Source organism: Lycorma delicatula, chromosome 5 (genome assembly GCF_047948215.1).
Source record: "Lycorma delicatula isolate Av1 chromosome 5, ASM4794821v1, whole genome shotgun sequence".
Classification (NCBI taxonomy): Eukaryota; Metazoa; Arthropoda; class Insecta; order Hemiptera; family Fulgoridae; genus Lycorma; species Lycorma delicatula.
In genome coordinates, this window is record NC_134459.1 from 99478455 (window position 1) to 99502287 (window position 23833).

Consider the following 23833-nt stretch of genomic DNA (forward strand, 5'->3'; position numbering starts at 1 on the left):
CCGTGGTGGAATGATAAAATTAGTGAAGTAATAAAAAGAAAGATAAAAACTTATTATGCTTTGAAGAAACGTCCAACATCGGAAGATTTAATTGCCTTTTAAAAACACTAGGCGCATGCAAAAATCTTATGACAGATACCAAAAATCGACCCTGGCAACAATACGTGTTATGCATTAGCAGAAATAAAATTGCTTCAGAAAGCAAGTGAAGGCTATCTGTGGATGTACAATCTTTACTCACATAACTTACCTTCAGTATGATGAACTTATAGATACTCCAAACGAAATTGCTGAATTATTAGCCAATCAATTCGAATAAGTCAGTACAACGGCCAATTATGACAAATTTTTCATAAGTAAAAAACAACAGAATTGAGGGTCACCTAAATTTTGAAACCAAAATGAATTTTTCTTACTATGTGCCTTTTAAAATATATGAACTTGTGAAAGCGTGGGAGTAAACCGCCAACACAGTATATAGCCCAGACGAATATTAAGTCATGATCAGACAGCTAAGAATTGCTGTAAGGTAAAACTGGTTATATAGTTCTAAACTGGTAGAATTACATAATCAGATATGGCGGGTTGGAAAGTCCCCAAGGTAGTGGAAAAAAAGCATATATTGTTCCAACTCCAAAAAAAGTTAAAAATCTGACCGATCCCAATAGTTAACGTGCTATTTCTTTGAACGTTTGCTACTGGAAAAATCTTCGAAAAAACGATAAATAATCAATTTGTTTGGATTTTAGAAAGAGAAAAGGCTTTTTATCTTAGCATCAAGTATGTTTTCGAGAATACCATTAAACTACTGACCAAATGATCAGTTTAGGAAATACCATATAGAACAGTTTCATCACTAGGAAACATCGTGTCGGAGTCTTCTTTGATCTACAGAAGGCTTTTCATGTAACTTGGCGTCATAGAATAACGGTTCAACTACATGAATAGGATAATAGCGACACTTTACCGTTATTACTTGGCAAATACATGAACAGCCGTACTTTTCAAGTGCAGGTTTTTAATGAGTACTCGTTAGAAAAAAGACTGGACAGTGGTATATCACAAGGCTCACCATTGAGCAGTACCTTGTTTACGACCGCCATCAATAAAATTATATCAGTCGTTCTAGAAGTAATCAGAAAAAGTGTTACATCGATAATCTGCAAATCGTATATGACAGTAACAGAAGACCTATTCTGAAGTATAAATTGCAACGAGGATAAACGCCCTCATCGAAGTTGCAAAGATAAACGGATTCAACTTTTAAGATTATTAAACGGCTTTTTTAAGATTATTTTTGGATAAGTCTTTCCCTTGGGGATTACACAAACAGGATCTGAGTGTCAGATGCAAGAAAACCCTAAAAAAATATTAAATATTTATCGAACATCATTGGAGTTCAGATAAAGAGATATTACTCCGATTTTAAAAAGCATTGGTTCAATAGAAGCTCGATTACGAGTGTATTGCATATTTTAGAAAGTTGCATCTAAGAAAGTTACACGTCAAACATAACAACGGAATCAGAAATGTCTCAGGCGCTTTCCGCAGAAGCCCGGTTACTAGTTTAATGTCTGAAACCGGCATAATGAAAAGAGAAATTTTAGAGCACATTTCAAAAGAGAAATTTTATTATGAAGATATGCAACAAAGATCAATTATTATTAAGATATGTGGCTTTCCTACCAATATAAATTATATAATCTTTAATAACAATCTTTTGGCTGCATTTTATGAACATCGTAATGACCAGCCGAAATACAATATCGTAAATTAGCAACGAAACCCGGAATTGCTTTACTAAATACATTGGAAATTTATACGAAAGAAATATCTCCATAACTTTTACCAACAAGCGTAAGATTGGATCTCTCTTATTGAAATATAAAAGAGAAACCAGCAGTGATTATCCAATAAGAATTTTCTTCAATCATCAATATCTATAAAGATATATAAAAATGTATGTGGATGGTTCTAAAAATGAACATGATGTTGTATACTACATATATTTAAATGCTCTCTATATATAAATGGAGAAGCCCATTAGTGAAAATTGCCAGATATTGCCAGTGTTTACACGGCAGAGCTCATTGCTATACAGCAAGCTCTTCGCTACACAGAAAATTTCTACGAAGAGAAAGTACTTAAATGTTCCGAGTCTTTAAGCGCACTAACTACAATTTGGAACACGCATATTGAGGATGTTCTTATTGCAAATATCCTGTCCATTCTGTATGTAATATATCGACAGGGATAGCGATGTGTATTTGTGTGGACTCTAAGGTATGCTGGTATCTCAGGAAATGAAAGTGCAGAAGAAGCTGCCAGAATAGTAACAATTTATGAAAATATGGATATAATCCCTATTCGCGTGGCAAAGTTAAAAATCTGTACTAACACTACCACAAACGTATGGAGTGACGAATGGGGAAGACTAAAGATGAAAGTAAATGCAATTAAAACTATTCCATATAAATAGAAGAGCGACGAGAAACTGACTCACCGAGAACAATTAGGCGGTCTCCAGACTCAAAATCGGTCGCACACCAATAACAGATTATATTTGTTAACCGGTGAGGACCAACGTGCAGTGTATGTGATATGTTACTTACTGTCAAGCTTCTACTTAAAGAGTGTACATTATAAGAGGACCTCAGAAAGAGGTATGAACTAAGAAATAATATTGCTCCTGATTTAGAAAATGGGAAATAAAAAGTAGATAAGCAACTCTACATGAAGGCATTCTCACCCCAATAAAAAAATTTCAAATTTATATGGTATTGTCAAGAGTTTCTTTGTATATTTTATTTTAGTGTGTGTAATGTTTTAGTTTTATTTTTGTGTTTTTATGTAAATGGCAAGGCCTTTTATACCATGTAAGAGTGATATGTGTACTTTTTGTTTAAATGTTTCATGTCATGTCTATTTTTGTTTTTATTTAAAATGTAAGGGCTGCATACACCCTTATATCTGACGATCCTGCTGCGATTTAATCCTTTTTTTAAACAATGTGTTGAGAGCTAATGACCTAAGAAGTTGATGCTCATATAAAACCAAAAAAAAAAAAAAATGCCTCAGCTTCACAGAGGCACATCGGACATGGATTTGTCTCATGTTGGTTAAGGTCTGAAGTACAAATTACACAAATTTAAATTTATATATTCGATAATATTTTTATTTGATCAAATTATGCACATATATACATTAAAATATATTACAATCATTATATACATATTTTACACTTACAAGCAATAATTCGTCACCTAGATTACAATTCATTACATCACATTGATCGAGTTAGTAGAGGGCGCAGTCGTAGACAAAAGAGGACGGTGCGTACTGAAGTACGAAACATACGCTTTCGTTTCGAGTAGGTTGATATATCGAGAAAATACTACGTCGATACACGTCGAATTTCGCGTTAATATCGTATTAAAAGTACGCAATCGAAGAAATTCGTCAAACCTTTCGTCGTCGTAACATTTATTCTGGATGGTATATCTCGAAGAAACTGCTGGAACTCCTCGCTGCTGCGTAGAACATTGTGTTGCTTACGTTTGCGGGACTCCCGCATCAACTCAGCCTTCGATTTAGGGGCCATAGTTTTAGATTAAACTATCCTATAATAAAACAGAAGTTTTGAGTCGCAGAAGAAAAGATAAGTGATAAAAAATTATTTTGGATTTGATTTGATTCTATTAAATTTAACAAAGTTCAACTTTATTTATACTTTTAATATACTTTATTTAATAATCGTTATTTATTTGAGTTTGACGCATATTTACTTTGGCGGCGCTATTCTAACCTATTCGTTTTAAAAGAACGATTAAAACAGAAATTTTGAGTTGCAGAATAAAAGATAAGCGATAAAAATATTATTGATTTGATTTGACTCTATTTGTATAATAAAGTTTAACTTTAATTGATATTTTTAATTAACATTATTTGATAATCGTTATTTATTCAAGTTTTACACATACTTACATTGGTGGCGCTATACCAACCTAACTGTTTTATACGAAAGAATAAAAGAGATTGCGCGCTGCGCATATCTACAGCGCAGCGCGTGCTGAGTGCCGCCCACTTCTACTCTTACTACGCACACCACTATACCAAGCCTCTGAAACTCATGATGAGTCATGGTAACGCTCGGTGTGACACAAATTTTTTCTAAGACCCCCAGCCATAAGACATATCCATGTCAAAAAGTAAAGGAGAAAGTACAAGGAGAGTTACCGGAAGATGTACTCATAAAATTTGATGACGAGACTATTGGTTTAGAATGAAAGATATTGATGGTTGCTTAGCCATTTCACCAGTTTGTTCAACATTCCAAGCGACAAAGGGATACGGAGATATCGAATGCAGAATGCTATCTCTAATAGTAAGCCGGGCTGCAATTATTCACAAACTGCGAAGTATAACTTTTGACAGGGCAGTGATAGACCTCGGCAAGAAAAATTTTAGAAGAGACAGATTTATGTCGCTCTTAGTCGAGTTAAAAATTTAGAGAGCATCGCTTTATCTGATATGGACCCATATAGGTTATTAAATAGATCACATGATGAGAAAGCTCTGACAAATTAAAAGGTTGCGTAATCTATCCATTTTATAGGTTTCATTATTGCGAGTAGACATTTGGACAAGGTTTGCGAGTACCCGGTAAAAAATGTTTATAATAACTGTAGAATATTATTTATTGCAAAATTATAATATTTAACACGCTTCATACAGGATGATATCGTCTGGGAGCTTGTTGTATGACTATTTATTTAATATTGCAAAACTAGAATTTATTATAGCACAAGTATAAATATTTATATAATAATTTTTTTGTAACTAGGGATAATAATACACTTTTTCATCATTTTATATAAATATTAAATGTAGGTTTATATTTAAACCTACATTTAATATTTATATGAAGTTTAGAGGAAAGTAGCCAAAAAAGGAATGATTGTTTAAGGTAGAAACATAAAGAAAGAAATGTCATGTATTTCCACGGAGACTGAACAACGATAATATAGACTATTAATATCGTAGAGTAATGCGGAAATAGGGGTACTGCGTCAATAGTACCTTGGATACCGTCAGGAGCGCTAGTGTCGCAGTCCGCCATGTTGGATTTCCCTTTTTTCCTGCGGGAATTTCCATTTCCTCTTGTCGTGATGAATCGGGAGATTTGAAATTCAACAGGGTAGCCAACATAGTTATTTTTTGTTGGATTTAATTATTTATTTCAAAGGTTGGTAACACTGATGTACAGCTGTTGTACACCACATCACACTGGTTTACAGCTCACACATCATGAGCGGTAGAGTTAAATAAATAAATTAACAAAAACACTCTAAACCCCCGTACAATAGTGTACAATTATTGTTTTAATTTATCAATAGTTATTAACACTACTGATTGCGGTGGTTCCAAGTTCTGTGACATGATCTGATATTAGATTTATCTACTGTCAGATTATGTTACAAATGGTGAGGAGAGTGTTTAAAAAAATTTCAATTTTTTTAATTGGGTGTGGTACTTTTTGTACGTAAAATGTAACGGTTTTTTTTCTATTTCATATAGGAAAGAAAGCAAGGTTGGATGGATTCAACTACCTAGTTTCAACTACTTTTCAAGGTCACTTTTCTGAAGATAGACGAAGATTATCAAACACAGCCGATTGTTTTTATAAGTTATAAAAAACGCATAGATTGGGTTAGAAGAGGAGTTTGTCTTAATAGCTACACTTCTTTTAGTCCGGTTGTAATTTCTATTTAAAACTTCTCGCAGTCGTCTGTCATTTGGTTGCTATGTATAGGCTCGCAATCGATCATTATTTCATTTGTGTTTCTGCATCCGCAGTAAACAGTTGAACACCAGGACTTACATTAAAAATGAATATTTCATGAACAAAGTGTTACATTGTTTCTTATATTATATTTGTTATAACAAATTTTATAATTAATGCAGAGTGCCGTTCGTTATTCTACGAAAAGTATCGTCGAATGATAAGTTTCGAGTGTAAAATACCACATCAAAGGTCCATACCAGTAACGTCTTTCGAAAGATTTACTTTTATGTCGTTCTACATCGTTGTAATATAGGTTCGGTTTGTTGTCAACACAGTCCTGAATTAGTATGCCAACCGGACATAGATGATGCTGAAGAAGTGATGTTAGAATTTCATATCTCAGAACAGATTATCAATAACAGTTTGAAAATGTATCATAAAAAGATCGTAGTTTCAAATCATACAAAGTGTAGCTGTCAGGATATTACCATCACTGTCAGATGAATTTTTAATTCGCTGGGTTATGGAGGGAGTGGACGGTGGTTATGATGTTTCATGATGGCGATGTCGGTGGCGGCTTTAAGAGGTACTAAGTTATTATTTATGTAGAGTTACGTAGAAAAAAGTTTACTCGATATGTCGAGGAGTAGCTGTGGCCGATTGGTTTAAGGCGTCAGTCAACCGTCCGGTCAACCAAACGTCGCCTCTTCAAAACCTATCCGAACCGGTTTTTTTCCGCTTAAATATTATTTATTTATTTAATTCTACCGCTTATGACGTGTAACGTCACAGCTGTCGTCGATAACAACAGCTGTACACCAGTGCTACCAACCTTTGAAATAAGTAAATAATATTTACATCCAACAAAAAATAACTTTGTTGGCAACCCTGTTGAATTTCAGATCTCCTGGTCCATCACGACAAGGTGAAAGGGAAATTCCAACATGGCGGACTGTGACACTAACGCTCCTGACGGTAGCCAGGGGTACCATTGACACAGTATCCCTATTTCCAGATTAGTTGCTAGTCATACAGAGAACAGAGCAACATGGCTTTGGTGTGAGCGGTCAGCAGCAAAGGGTGTCGAGCCGTTCGGTTTTTTTTTTGGTAATTTTACTAACATTATCATCGGATGTGGTTAAATTTAATATGGGACCATCTGAAAGTGTATTCTTTAGATTAAAAAAAAAATATTAAAATTGTTTATTAATGTCAGAGATATTGCGTAACATACATTAAAAAAACAAATTAGTCGAATTGATAATCTCCTCCTTTCTTTAAGTCGGTTAAAAACACATGAGAATCGAAGTGCGGTCACCTCCTGGTGATGTCTGTCGGGTAACGTTAAGAACCGGCCAAAATATATTTTTACCTGTACGAAAATCGGTAACGGGACAATTATTAAAATGGCGGCCAACTGTTTTGAAACCCTCATTCTTCAGATTACTCAAAGTTTCGTGTCCTGTACTGACCAAACTGTTGCTCTGGAGAAATTACAAGACACTGATATTCTTTATAAATTGAACAGGGTTTAGTTTTTACTTATTATTATTCTTATAAGTATGACATTAATGGACACAGGGGAATACAGGGGGCAGAGCCTTCTGATTAGACGGGAAGGGCGAGCGAGGGGAAACCTGACCGGCTAATCTTTTAATATAAATATATTTAAGACATTATACGTCATCAATTAATATTTTATATATTCAAATCTTTGCCTTTTTCAACATTTTTAGGTTTCACACCAACCTGACTAAATCCGCACGTTTCAATAATCTAAACAAAAGTTTCGAGTTCCTGATAACTACCAATTCATTTTAGATCATTATCTGTAGTTTTTTCTCTTTTTTTGTGCCTTCTTCTGATCCTTCATGAACTATTTTAATCAATCCTTCTTCTTTCATGGTACATCGTAGCTTGTTAGATTTCCTATTTTAAATTATTTGATTGAAGTTTTCTATTCTCGGGCACTTTCCTATTTTTCACTTAATCTGTTCATTTAATGTTCTCCATAACCAAACGGCAATGCTTCCATTCTTTCTCTTTTCCTTTCATTTATTTGACCATTTTTTATATTCATTTAGAAGTATACGATAAACATATCACTTAACAAGATGTTTTTACAAGTCTATTTCCTTTTTACTATATAAATCTTTTTTCCTATTAAATGCTTCTTTAGCCATAGGTATTCTTATTTCTATTTCGTATTTTATTTTGCAAATATTATGTTGTCATGGCACCTAAGTATCTGTACTGTTTTACTTAGTTAATTAATGTTTATTTTGAGTAGATATTAATTGGATTATTGTATCCTGTTCTTATTTCCTCTATTCTTTTTTTTCTTCTTTCTATTTGATAATTTTCCATGATTCGTTCAATCCCATGCAGTTAAGCGAAAGTATAAGAATATATATAGTAATTTTTGTCTAATGATTCTTTAATCTAAAAAATTGAGTTACTCAAATTCGTTATTTTTCAAAACATGATCGACCGCTCGTGAAAAAAAAGTAGTGCCGAACAGGTTAAAGCCTTATTGTATCCAAGGTTATCTAAATTCCTTTTAAAGAACTTCAATAAAAAAAAATTAATTGAAATAATGAGATTATAGAAACGTTTTTCTGTAATATTTTCTATTTTTAGCGATATTCTAATGTTGCCGAAGTGATTTTGATCTCTTTGTTCTCTCAAACACTATAGGTTCTCTAATCTCCTTTAATTAATGGAGACAAAAATACTGAGACATTTTAACAGTTGTCTTTGTTAAATTATGCTTCCAGGGGCCAGTAAAAAATGAACTGTTGTTGTCAGAAGGATTTCTGAGAAACATATCTTCCTATCTTTCCTTTAATTAACATAAATTAAAGTATGCTATTCGGAGTATCCAATTTTTTTTTCCCCAAAAGTATTCTGTACTTACCTCAAATAATAGTAAAATCTTCAGTGTTTCATAGATATTTCGATACCCTCCTAGATCTTCTCAAAATTTCAGTAAATACAAAATGAAGCATTATGATATTCGATTATCTTTTTCAAAATTAAAAAAAATAATTGAATAAAGAAGAAACCAAATAAAATAGGACAAAAGCGGAATAACAGCTCATTCTTTACATAACAGTACGCCCCTTAATTAAGGAAAATTTATATTGTCTCTCAGTTAACAAAAATTTAAAAATGGCAAAATTAAAATATAAGTTAAATATATTTTTATTTATAAATATAAATACTGTAAATGCTGTTAATAACTTCCTTTATCAACGCCATTTGGTGGCTTAATTCTTATAATAATAATAATAATAAAAAATAATAATAATAATTTTATTTACCGAAATCTATCAAATCCTTGTCGGTTTGACTACCTACCGGATTTGCTAAAACCGCATTATATGTTAAATGCAATACCACTAATACAGTAATGAAAAGAGTAACAAATCTCCTGAATTTCATTTCCATAAAAATAATATTTTTCAATATAGTAGTTTTTTATTAAGCAAATATATTTAAGCAAATAATTTAAATAATTCAGTTGAACTGATACGACTTTTTTGCACGATAATAACTATTAGTTTTTTACACAGCTTTATGTTCCTTAAAAACAACGCTTAAGAATATAAATTAATTGTAAAATATACTTTTGCAATTATAGCAGTAATATGAACAATTGTATAACGTATATGAACAATAATCTGTAAAAAAAATACATTATTCTTACATTTTTATTATATGTGCAAAAATGCAGTTTTTATGACCTATTGGTATAAAAATTTATGTTACGTTAAAGTTAAGATTAAATACTTTAATTTTAAGGTAAATATTACATTAAATAATATACATTATTACTACATTATAGTAATATTACATTAAATTCTCTTATGACGAATGATTTAATTATTTGTTAATATGGTGATAATAAATCTTATGATCGGAATTTTAGATTATTTCCCTGCTGTTACAATAGCCATATAATAAATGAAAAAAAACGTACTGCCTTTATTAAAGAAATGATTTCTTCTTCGATATTTTTGTATGATTTTCTGTTCGTTTCTGTTAAATACTGTAGAGGATATCTGACAACCCCTCTCACCTAAAGGCTTTACTTTGCTTCCCTTTAACTAACAAATATTAAAGTACGTTATTCGGAATATCCAGTTTTTTCTTTTTACCAAAAGTGTTCTGTACCTTATCAAATAATAGTAAAATCTTCAATGGTTCATAGGTATTTCGGTACCCTCCTAGGCTTCTCCCCATTTCAGTAAACACAAATTGAAATATGATAGTCGAAGATTTTTTCAAAATTAAAAAAAAATGAATAAATAAAAAACAAATGCAACAGGAGAAACGGAGTTACGGCTCATTGTTAACATTAATCGTGCTATTTCAGTTAAGGAATAATTTCCTTAATTAGAAAATTGCGAATGATTTCGCCCTGATTTCTGCGCCTTCGGTAAAATTAAGCCAGACTGTTTTTTTGTGACCCAAATTAAAGAGTAAATTTAGTGATTTTGTATAAACTTTGACCTTAGAAACTGTAAAAAGATAGGATCCAGAACTATATTTTTAATAGCTTTCGAGAAATATGTAGTAAAAGACAAAAAATTGTGGAGGAGTGTGTCGAAAAACTCACTATTTAACGTAACCTCGGGTAACGTAACCTTGTTAAATGGGTAATAGACACAAAAGTTTTAAACAAAATTTAGAATTAACTACAGGAATTTAGAATACAGGAAATAAATACAAACTTAAGAATTTCCAAGTTTATTAAAAACAAAATATATCATTGATATGTATTTGATTCTAATATTTGATATTAATACTAATATTTTTTTATTGTAATTCTTTATTTACAATCGGTTTGCTTTATAGAAACAGTAAGTAAATCGTGTGTCAAATATTTGTGAAATAACAAAAAACAAACATGTAATAAACAATTCATAAATAACCCTAATAATTTGAAAAACAATGTGATTGTAAAGTCTAGAAGTAATCAACACAGAATCGGAATAACAAATAATAATAATTAAATAAATACAAAATAATAATTAGAATAATAATCAACACACAAAAATTCGTAAAGTCTAGAAAGTAAAGGACACATAATCAGAATTATAGTAAGCCGCAAACATATTATCTTTATAATTAACCAAGTATAAACTGTTTGAGACACATACCATTCTCCTGAATGTTTCGTAACCATACAGTCGTTCAACTTAGGAGGCTTATCATCTCCTCCATCAGGATCCAATCCCTAGGTCCTACACTTGAAGCCTTTTGAGCTGTCTGAGATCCTCACTATTATCCAAAACTTTTAAAGGGAGATGGTTAACATGAAAGTTAAGTCAATAAATATACTTCGTGCTCAGACCTCCAATCTCATTGCGAAAAAACGGAATCGCCAGGTACTCGTGAATTTCATCATTCTTTACGAACCACGGTGGTTACACCGTTCTTCATAAAATTTTGCTGTGAAACCTCTGGATGACTTTCACGTTGCTTTTTCTACTAATGCCCTATAGTTGAATTCCGTATATCCAGATTAGCTTGTAGATATACAAGAACACCTTGTATATCAGCACCTTGTTCGACAGAGACAGTTGAGATTCTCTGCCCACTAGCAAGTACATTCTCTTAAATTTGACGTTAACCTGCTTTCATTTCTCCTGTACGTGATCTTTCCATGTCATGCGACGATTCAGTTGTAATCTTGGATACCGAACGCTGTTGGAATGCGGGATACCTACATTGGCAAAGTGAACTCATGGAAAATTTTTCCTTCTAATCGTAAACTTTACGTGCTTAGAATTTACCGGGTTACGCTTTATTTTTCATTTACGTAGCCATAAATTGACAACATCCAACGCCGTTTGAGATTTTTCCGAGGCCGGAGCCGGGTTGCCGTCAACCGCCACTATCGCTGTATCATCCACAAACAAAGCAACGGTAGCGTACTCCGTAGTAGGAAAGTCCGCTGTGAAGACGAGGTTGAAAATCGGACCTAAAACAGAACTTTTTAGAACACCTAAATTAGTGTCAAAAAAGCCAGACAGCTCCTGGTGAATTTTCAGGAATTGATCATTTAGGTGGCTATCCTTTCATTTTTACTCACTTGGTTATGACAGTAATCCTACGGGTCTGTTCAACTGTAGAGTAACCAATTCAAAAACCACATCATATCATTGCTATCCAAAACAGTTTTCAAATGTTTTTATAATGTACGAATAATTCTATTTTTGACCGGTATTTAAGTCCAAATCCTTCCGGTTGAGAGTTATAAACAGTAGTATAAAAAAGCTAAAATATTTTATAAAAATACCGTATCGAAAAATTTCCAACTTACACTTGCATATTCTATAAAACATTATGATGCCTTGTTGGCAACACTTTTCAAGACGACTGAATCGAGTTATTATGAAGGTTCCTCTGATAAATATTACAAAACCAAAAAACGATAATAATGTAATAGCCTTCAAAAAAAATAAATAAATAAAATAAAAATAAAGTGAATAAATAAAAATAAAAAAAAACTAATTAGATTTTAATTTTGTAAAACATTATTAACGAAGCCAGGTGAGGCGATTTATTTTCATGTATCATTATGAGTATTTGTAACGCAGACACAACAGATGTTTACTTAATGTTTTTACTGTAAAATTTTCTGTTTTAAAATTAAATTTTTCTTAGCCAGAGGATGAAATAATTATGAGGAGAAGTTTACGTCATTAAGCCACAACTGTTGCATATAGAATATTTGGTTTCCTCTCCGCTCCTGATGTCACTTATTTCCTATGTAAGTCATCGTAGTAGAGAGGTCTACTATCCAATGAAATATGAAAATTTTAAGATTAAAAGAATAAATATTAAATAAAACATAATAATTTTAGTTTGTTTTTTATTTTCTTGATTTGCAGATAGTGATTTGGATGGTGAGTAGGTTCATTCTTTAAACAAGCGGTTTAGTTATTTTCCAGGAATTGAAGTTCTTAAACCGTCATCGTGTAAATCTTATTGTATTGCGTATTCTTTACGTGGAGTAATTTTAAGAAGGTACGATGAAGAATCATATGTTTGTAATTGTATTAATTAATAAAAATAAATAAATAAAAATAATTACTGATGGGAAGACAAATGACCGTCCGGTATTTTCATTTTAGTTTTTTATTATATAAAATTCTATTAAATTATATCGTTGCAATAACTACTGGTTTGAAATTACTCTAATTTTATTATTAATTAGTTCCATATATAACATACGTTAATTTATAACATAGAACCTGAAGAAAAATGTTGTATATTTAATAATATTATACACTTTCCTCCTTTTTTTCTCATTATTCGGAGTCGGGTGATGGATTATACATAGGTACATCGCTATCTCTTCTTTTACTCGTCTTCTACTACTCTATGATATTTCTTTCTCCTTCTACACCCCTACTAATAATATCTCCTTCAAGTTTATTTAGCCGCATTTTTCTTACTTTTCTTATCGGTCTAGTTAAAAAGTGTATATTATAATGTAATCTCTAACCCAAAATTAAAATAAATATATATTTTTTTGTATTCTAAACAATATTACACGTGATCGTTATCCGAAAAATAAATGTCACTTATTATTTAATTACTTACTTAAATAACATACTGTCAACTTACTTAATACATACTTTAACATGGTCAATTATAATTGAATAATAATAAATCGAATAAAAATAATTTTTTTAAATTTTCTTATGTAATTGAATTGGTTAGCGTAACTTTACCGGTTATAGATTAAGTGACAAGAGACATTTAAGAAAATGGCAAAGCTATCCTCAAGATCAACAATTATTCTGTACAAGATTTACCAGAGGACTAGAGAAGTAAATTAATTTTCTGTTGGCTTCATCCATTGAGTCAATTTCTTCTCTTTCTTTTTCCTGTTTAGCCTCAATAATTATCAATCAGATAATACTTCAGAGGATGAATATGAGGATGATATGTATGAATGTAAATTAAGTGTAGTCTTGTACAGTCTCAGTTCGACCATTCCTGAAATGTTTGGTTAATTGGAACCCAATCACCAAACAACACCGGTATCCACGATCTAGTATTCAAATCTGTGTAAAAATAACTGACTTTACTACGACTTGAACGCTGGAACTCTCGACTTCCAAATCATCTGATTTGGGAAAATGCGTTCGACCAACCGGGTGGGTTAGAGTCAATTTCTTCTAAATTCAGATAAAATTCACTATCATTACCACAGGACTGACTAAAATAATCATTGTAACTTGTAAAGAAAGCAACGCTTCCTTGCTCCAAAGACACTTAAACACGTAAGATTTTTTAAAAACAAAGTATCTAATTCCTAAGATATCTGTTGTATTGATATCTAAGATTCTTTAAATTCATTAGAGCCATTAAAAATACTGGTATAATTATCGAAAAGCAACAAATATAATTTAGTTCATCATATGAGAAACGGGGATACCGAAGGATAAGTATAAGAGAACATTAAAAAATATAATTAGTTAAGCGTTTTAATTTTTGAGTAAAAATTAGCTTTGTAGAAAATTAAATCGCCAATAATTAAATAATTAATAAATAATATAATAATGCTTAGTTAATTAGTTTTTACGAAATGGACTGAAAACAATGTAACAATTTCGTCATAAAAGCCACACATTATTTAAGAATATTCTTTGGACAGAAATTATTCGATTTTTAAGGGGAAATGAGGCTATCATTTTTGTTTTATTTGAAGGTATTTTTTAAGGTTTATTTTTTAACCTACATTTTATTTAACGGCTTTTTTTATATAAAATAATGTAATAAATTATAAATTCAATAAGGTCATTAATACTCTGTCTTAACTCAGTAATCAATAACAATAAATAATGGTAACCGTGACTGTATGAACATACGTGTATAGTGAAGAGTTGAATAAAGATTCCGTTTTTTTTCATTATTAGACATATTTCAATGGTTCATTTTTTCATTTAGAAATCTGCTGCAATATTATGCAACTTTTGTGGGAGATTAGGCGAACTATCTCATTCAACTTCATCTTCGTAATAAAACTAGACAACGTAGAAATTGTAAAAACCTTCAGAAAATCTTCAAAATTGAATTTTTTGAAATTTTCAGGATATTATATTTTAATAAAATAATTTTATGTGATATAATGAAGAAAACACAATTTTTTTTTTGTAGAAGAATATGTGACAACAGTCGGTGTTTGACCATGATATTAATTAATTTTCAGAACTTGTGTTTGTTTCATTAATATTATAATTATTAGTAATGTTCATTCAAAACTGCAAAAATATTATGTTTTTTAAAGCAAACATTTTTAATGCAAAAACCTTTAAGCAAAAGTTAAATTTAAGTTTTTAAAAGTTGAATTATTTAATTATTGTATAATTTACAATTAATACGCCCAAAAACGCTTTGTTTTACTTAGAGTACCCTTTTAAATGGAAATCATGTCATAAAAATTGTTCACATAATTATTTTTTCGATTATTTCAACCACCTCATAAGTCTCAATCTTTCATTTTCAAAATGGCCAAATTCCAGTTATTGAATTTTGTTAACTATTAGTTTAGTCAAATAAATTATGACTTAGAAAAAAATAGAGGCAATCTATTAAAAAAAAAAAAAAAAAAAAAAAAAAATATAGACCATATTTATTAAGAACATTTATATCATGGATTGAACAAGTGAGTTGTCATTTTTTTTCAAGTGTGTATGACAGGTACTCACATCCGTTCATATCAGTTCCTTGACATATGAATATTGTATTCATAAAAGTTTACAGATGTAAATCGGTAAAAATTTCAATTAATACCTTTAATTTTTATGAATATAACTTCTTGTATAGACTTTTTTTTAACAGTTTATAATTTACTGTTCATAAAATTATGAGTGTAAAGAGGGACATAGAAACCGGTTCAGGTCGACTAACATTCTCAGATAGTCTTTACAACTGTACCAGAGTTCCACTTTCACGCTCAGACTGCTTAGTAAAAACATAATTTTATTGGACTAAATGTGTCAAGTGATGGATGGGTTTTGACAATATTATATTGATCATTTTCGAAGAGTTTAAAATATTATGCGTTTTGTGTTACATTGATTCAGAGCTTGAAATTCTATTCTCAATGTTTTTCTTTTTATGTAGGTTTTGAAGAATTCAGAATTTATTCACTAGATAAATAATTTTAATTAAACATTTTAAATATTAACTTTTCATAAGTTAATATTTTTTTCTTCCCTTTTCAAATGGAGGCAATTCTTTTACTAAAACAACTTCTAATTCGTATATGTAAATATGTCATAACTAAAGACATGTAAATATGTCATATTAGTGCTAATGTTAACCAAGGATAACCAAGGAAACGGTACGGAATAAAATTTTCTGTTTCTTGAAACTTATAACAAAATTTATTAAACAAAGAAAAAATGTACAAAAAATACAAAATATTAAATCATACAAAAATATTCATATATATATATATATATATATATATATATATATATCCTCGTACAGGGTGAATATAAGTTATATAAGAACTATCCAAGATATGCTGTAATTCACTTTAGAATCTATCAATAAAAATGAAATAATCTTAGGATAAATTTCTGGCTTAAATATTTTAAATTATCGTATCTACGAAATAATATGAATATATCTTTAGCTGCTGAATATGGGTTATCCAGAGAAATTTGTTTTCAACCATGATGTCTGATTAGACTCTTTCAATACACTACAATCGCTAGAAACGGAACTCTCGGGATTTAGATTAATATGCTTTATATTTTTGTTGCATTAAAGACTAATTTATTTAATTGCACGAGAATGTCAAAAAATGAAGGTCAGATAGCATATCAGGGAAAAAGGTCATATGATTTGAAAGCACCGTAGTAGATAGCCGTATCATCTGCAAAAAATTTTACTTTGCTCCTGAAAGTTTCTAATGTAAAAGTCATTTATAAAAATTAAAAATAGTATAAGAACCCAAAAATAAACTCTTGCAGTCCCACAAATATTGCAATAAGGTTTTTAAATAATTATTTGTTTCTATTAATACAAGTACTCCAGTAAGGAAACCCAGATATAATACTTGACTTCGCAATACCATTAATTCATTTATAATAATGAATTAAATGATAACAATAAATTCTACGTTGTTATACGTAGCTATTTGGTATACTAAGCTGACTTTATATACAAAAGATAAAACGGGAATTGTTTTAATAATTCTGTATCAGCTTATAAAAACAAAAAATACGTTATCAAATTTAGGGCTTAAAAGGCAAGTAAATTACGTTTGGTGGTTCTCCAGGTGTAATTTTATCAGGTGTAATTTTATCTGGTGTAATTTTATCAGGTGTAATTTTATCAGGTGTAATTTGAGAAGGTGTAATTTCTGGTGTAATTTCGGGTGCAATTTCAGGTGTAATTTCAGGAATAATTGCAGGAGCCATTTCAGGGATAATTTCAGGAGCAATTTCAGGAGCAATTTCAGGAATAACTTCAGGAATAACTTCAGGAATAATTTCAGGAATAATTTCAGGTAGTAATGAGATTCCTTCGGCAAATGGGAGAATTTCGAGTAATGTATGTCTATTATTAAATAATTTAGATTCAGAACCAGCGATTTTAGGTTGAAATATAGTTAATTTTGGCTCAAAGCCTTTGATTCTTGGACGAAAACCAGACACTCTATGCATTGGTGAAGCATAAGCAGGTACTTTAGCTACCAAATCAATTACACGATCTTCAGATATTTTTGGGTAATTAAAAGGGATAATAGTGTCATACCGAGCTATGTCTGATCCTAAAATTGGCATTATTCTACCACTCGCTCCAAGAACGCTACGCCTAAAACGAGCCTTCCCAAGCCAAAAATTAGTATGATCCAACCCAAAGCCTCGTATTCTCGATTTAAAACCAAGACCTTCTTCTTCTTCAGTAGATCCTGCTTTTCGTTCCTCTGAAAAAAAAATTACCATTTATAGACAATATTATTATTCAATAAAAATTTGAAGACGTTAATAATTATGAGATTATCTCTAAAACTGTTATTTTAGGCAAGAGTTGGAAAGTAATCGGACATGGTATTTATATACTGAACAAGAATAAAGGTACCCACGTAGCCTACAGGATAAGCGCTCTTGCTAGATCAAAAAGATTCCAAAACCCAGTGTTTCTCTGTAACCTTAGTATTAATCCAAACCTACGGAACTGGATTGTGAAAAAGAAATTATGGAACTGGAATGAGGAAAATGAATTATGAAACTGAATCAAGTTGTAAAAAGGGAAGCCTTCCCTTATAGGAGGTAAGGCATGAGACCAAAATAATCAATTTCATGGGCTTTTCCGGTTAACAGACGACCATCTCGAGTGCAGTTCTAACTTGAGGATCGAACATTTTTCCGAAGATGTAGAAGTAAGTTTCTACATAAAAAGAATTTAGAAAAGTATGACATATGTAAATATAAGAACTTCAGTTTAGTGAACCATCAAACACTTTTCGAAAACGACGAACTGTTTAAGTTGCCTGTAACACCTTCACATTGACATCAGTTTTTAACTTCTGATTACGATTTTAATTAGTTTTACCTTAGTGACCAAATACTTAATGTTTTATTAATTGTGTTTCTTGACAACTGATGACGGATCCAGTGGGTCCGAAAAGGCCTTCTTGAATAAAAAAAGATTTCAACCCTTAAAGGTGAGATCAATATCTTATTATTTTTTACATACATGTGTATATGGTGATTCTTAAATTATAAATAATTAATTGTGATTTGACACACGGGGCAACATATTTAAAAAATTGATATATATATATATATATATATACTTTATCCTTATATATTTACGATAATTGTAATTACAAAAAGAAGAAATCGACATACAGACGTAGAAACAAATTTATGTATTTAAACCAATTTATAAAATTTAGTATTCAAATCAACATCTGTGTAACGATTTGTTTTACGAATTTGCTATATTCTTTTCTAATATTAAATTAATTAAAATTTCGTTCCATCTTTGAATAAAAAATTTATTTATGAAACTAAATTTAAAAAAAAGAATAATAAAAAAATAATAAAGTATGGAACCCTTTTTAAATAGCTGTTCAACCGTTAACCATAAAAAATTGAAATTTAGCAGATGGTCTTAATTCAATACGATCTAGTTTTTTGTGTAATACCGTAATAACACTAATTCCTGGCGGAGGAGAGGATTAATCTTTTCAAATGGAAAGGGTAGGATTGTGACACATCATATTAAAGTCATTGGAAAGATTTTAAAAATTCTTAAAATATTTCAGAACATGAAAACCGAAATGGCAGCCATTTAATTTGTTCACAGTTATTTCAAGACAATGCATCTGAAGTAGTTTCTCATACTGAAATATATATTTTTTTGAGGTAGGAGGATTTACTAAATTTTATTTTTCTATGTTTAACTGTTGAAAATTTATTTAAGGGTTCCCGTTCTTATTTGTCAATTTTTATATATATATATATATATTCACATTGGGAGAATTAAAATTGGTTACACTTTCAGTAAAAACACTGAATCAAAAAAATGAATGTAGTATTAATTAATAGAGGTTGATAGAACTGAGCTTTAAATATTAGTTAAGTGTGTTTTGTGATTTTCCAAAAATTGTGAAAGTTATTGTTGTAGTTTATTTTTTTGGTTTTGATTTTCGACATTACATACAATTAAACTGAAAGAGATAAAGGTGTTATACAATTATTTTCTTTTAGTTTAAAGCTGGTATAGCTTGTCCAAGCCGAATTGACACAGATCAAATCTTGGCAAGAGGTGCACACCTTGCGCGGGGCTATAATATCCTACTTGTTGAAGATAGTATACTTACGGTATAATAAATTGTAGGCATATGTACAGTATAAATCTTTTTTTATCTTATAGTAATCTTTTAATTAAATTAATCTTTTTATATTAATTTACGGTATACATTTTTTTTTCGTATTTTTTTATAGGAAAGTTTATTCGAATCAATAAACAAATTCACTTCATAGATTTTAAAATTATTTTTAGTCTTACATTTATATAAAAAAATATAAATATTACATATAAATATATTAGAGTAGGGTGCAAACATGAGCACTCCACCCTTTAGGTCATTCATCATGCATATAAAAAAATTGGCAAAAACATCAAATTTTTAATTTGAAGCCTGACTTTCACGTAATCTTACATATCACCATCAAAACTTTTCAAATCCATTCTGAGATACAGTCCTAAAATTATTTTTTAACTTTTTAGCGCATTTAATATGAGTGGTTTAAAATACATTCTTTTGTATATATTATATTTTAGACTTTTTAGACTTCATAATTTTATACTTTACAACTCGCTAGCACACAGGTTTAAGCGTACTTAGCGAAAGATCGGATCGGTACGTTTTACGGTGGGTGATTGTAATCAAAACATAGGGCTAAATGATTTAATTTCCAGATAACCAAAATTCGGTCGATCAAGAGTCGAAACCAAATTTCTGGACGGCGCCACGGACTAACTTGAAAATATTATCATCCGACGAGTGCCAGTGTGAGCGGATGGGGTATCGTCGAGGGGGTTTGAACAAATTTTTCGGGGCGCTAGGCTAATTTTTACAGTGCTAATTATTCAATTGCAGCGACCGAAGTTTTAGGAAAATTTAGTACCTTTTAACCGGATCCGAGTTTTCGGACGAAAATCGCAAATATCTGAAAAACGGTCTGTTCTAGCGCTCTGAAAAAGATTTACGACCCCCTGAACGATAACCACATCCGTTTGCAATGCTAATACTTCATTTGAATGTTTAGAATGACACATCTATCGGTTATTACACAAACATGAATAAAGAAATTTTTCTTATGTATGACTCATAGCCTAGGCTAGCGTACGGTTGTCCGCCACTCCCAGAACAAAGGGCGAAGCATAAACGGCAGACAACAATTTTATGTGTGTTTGGCTTGGATATTTTATGCAATAATTAAATGATAAATAAATACATTTAGGTCTAAACACTAATCAGTAACAGTTGATTAATCCGCATAATACTGCATAACATATCTGTTTCAATATCTAATAAAGAAATTAATTTTTAATTTAATAATGTAAACTCAGGATTAAATGAGTAAATAATAAATATAAGACGTGAATCTGTTGAATAAGGAGTAGTAGTACAGTATACATACTGTCTTCAATCGAGTAGTATTATAAACCCGTGCTTGTTAGGCAGGAAGATATACAGCTATGCTGTTCATCAGATTTGTGTATAGTTGTCTCATACCGAAAAATAGTAAAAATTTATTTTTTTTGTGTTTGATTGTTGAAAAGTTACTTAATGGCTTCAATACTTTAACATATACCACACACACACACACACACACACACACACACACACACACACACACACACACGCGCGCGCGCGCACGCACATACACACACGCACACACACACACACGCACACACACACACGCACGCACACACACGCACGCACACACACACACACACACACACACACACACATATATGCCAACACACACACACACACACACACACACACACACACACACTCTCTCTCTTTCTCTCTCTCTATGTATATATATATTATTAAATTGTAGTAATTATATGTTAAATATAAACTAATTTATATATATATATATATATATATATATATATATATATATATATATATCTTAATATATGCAGGGTCGGGCAAAAGTTTGAATATATATTTTATCTCAGGTCACTTGATGTAGAAGCGTTGGTAAGCTCTTAATTACAATTATATTCAATTGTATTCAGTGTGTTAAAAATGCATTAAAAACACAGATATTACGAAAACTGACAAAATGTATTTTCTTCTTCCTTTTTTAATTATAAAAAAAATACTTAACTTCCTTATTATTTTTTCCTTTTACTTTCAAATATAAGAGTATTACTTTATTAGTAATTTCAAAAATTTCTCGTCACAAAAGGTTTAAATAAAAAATATTCCTTATATGTCTAGTAAAAATACCCCAAAATTATATTTCCTTCTTATATGAAAAACAGATTTTTCCTGAATGAATAAATTTTTTAAAATGTCTGTTTTTAATTAACAAATATTCCTTTTTTTAAATTATTCATAAAACTTACTTCTCATGAACAGAGTGTTCAACAAACTGGTATAATTTGTAAAAGAAGCCCAATGGCATTTAAATCTTGTGTATTCCATTTTAGTCTGGTTGGGACCCTATAACTGATGGATAATACGGATATGAATTTTTTTTCACGTGTAAAAATGCCATTCCTTAAATGAACTTTAACCCAGAAATCTTCGGATGAAAGGCCGAGTCCACTAAGCCGCGGATATTTGCAATTTATTAAACCTATAAACTTTATATTATTATCAAAATTAATTATCATTAAAATAGGTTTAATTTTTTCGGCAGTCTTTATTTTTAATGGATCCTGCGTACAGTTCTAACGAAGAGCTTTACAACGCCTTATCAATTCTTCGACTAGAAATGGAGACGGAACTTATGTTCCATATTTTTTCCAACCATTTTTATATAGTAATATCGGTTTGATTGATGAATTGAAATCAATATCCCGAAAAGTACTACAAATATAAATTAATCTGGTTATGGATTTTAAAAAAAGTTATAAAAAAAAAAAAATAAAAAATTATATATATATATATATATATGCAGTCGTAAATTACTGAAGATTCGTAACATGCAATACTGATTAAAGAAATCCATTTTTCATGTTTAACTGCATCATATAAAATGTAATTGAAGATTATATATTGAGCGCCTTGTTAACCTATTCCTGAGTAATCTTTGTTCTAATACACAAATACGCTCACTTTAGTAATACATAAAACATAAATATAAATAAAATAAACATAATACATAAAAGCATCCGTTTTATGATTTCGATTTGCTCATTGATGAGGTTATTTAAAACAATTATAATAAAAATTTAATTTCTTAATGAAATATAAAGAAATATTTCCCCTTACATAATTCTATTAAATGTATTTATAAAGTACCTTTAAATTTTGGTAATATTGATGAATAAGCCGAAGCTATGGTGAAGAATACAATCGATAAAAGAACAGCATTTGTAGTAATAAAGCCGTCTGGGTTGAACTTCATTATCTTCAATAGAAATTAATTGTTTCAATATTTTCACTGATGAAACTCAGTAACCAGATGCAAGATATGATTGATTTCAGTCATGTATTTATGTAGAACAAAAAAGGACATTTATACAGTCGAAATAGAGGAAATAGGCGAGATTTTCATGCGTTATCAATTATCATTAAAATAATTCACAAATGATAGTATTTTTTAATAATTTATCTTTTTACTGAACTATAACTGTTGACAGCTACTAACATTAATATTTTTAAATCATTATTAATATTTTATAAGTAATTTTTTTTTTACATTTTACATTTCCCAAATTATCTGCTTAAAAAAATTATTAACGATGTTTATATCATTTCGAAGATTGATTTGGAGTAATAAATGCAGTTTAGATATTAATTAGGGAGCATTAGGCAGATTATATTTTTATTATGAAATGGATTAAATTAATTATGGGAAGCCCAGATAAACATGTATAATAAATTATTGAGCGATGTATTAATTTGATAATGACGCCTGATTCTTAAATGTGGTTTTAGATTCCGTTTCTCGAATGAAGTAAATTAAATTATTGCTTTTCTATTTATTTGTTTACTCTTTTTAATTGCTCTGATGATTTTAAAGTATCTTATTTACAAATACCACACATATGTTAGGAAAAGTGTATCTTGTTCCTAAGAAATCTCAGGTATCTAAAGTGTCTTAGGGGAAAGTAAGCGTTCCTTTCATTACATGTTACAATGTGTTAGATCAACCAAAAGTATAGAATAAATACAGTAGGATGACTAACCTTATTCTACTATATATGCGTAAGCGCATATATATTAGGCGTAAGCGCATTCATATATTCATCTCAAATTACATTATAAATTTCGTATAATTTAATAACATACGTTTCATGCAT

General features: G+C 30.3%; 1 protein-coding gene across 1 annotated transcript; it reads right to left on the minus strand.

Annotated features, from left to right (window-relative positions):
* Positions 1-16298: 16298 nt before the first annotated feature.
* Positions 16299-23005, minus strand: LOC142324490 (uncharacterized). Its single transcript, XM_075365317.1, has 2 exons — positions 22830-23005; positions 16299-17750 (listed from the first exon to the last, which is right to left on the minus strand). Exons 1-2 carry the CDS (start codon positions 22933-22935, stop codon positions 17056-17058), a joined length of 801 nt encoding a protein of 266 aa, XP_075221432.1. The 5' UTR covers positions 22936-23005; the 3' UTR covers positions 16299-17055.
* Positions 23006-23833: the final 828 nt, after the last annotated feature.

What these genes read in the sequence shown, in the direction of transcription:
- LOC142324490 (XM_075365317.1), bottom strand. Translation starts at nt 22,935, where the DNA reads ATGAAGTTCAACCCAGACGGCTTTATTACTACAAATGCTGTTCTTTTA. An exon ending in AATATTACCAAAATTTAAAG is followed by an intron (nt 17,751 to 22,829) that starts GTACTTTATAAA and finishes TTTTTTTTTCAG; the next exon opens with AGGAACGAAAAGCAGGATCT.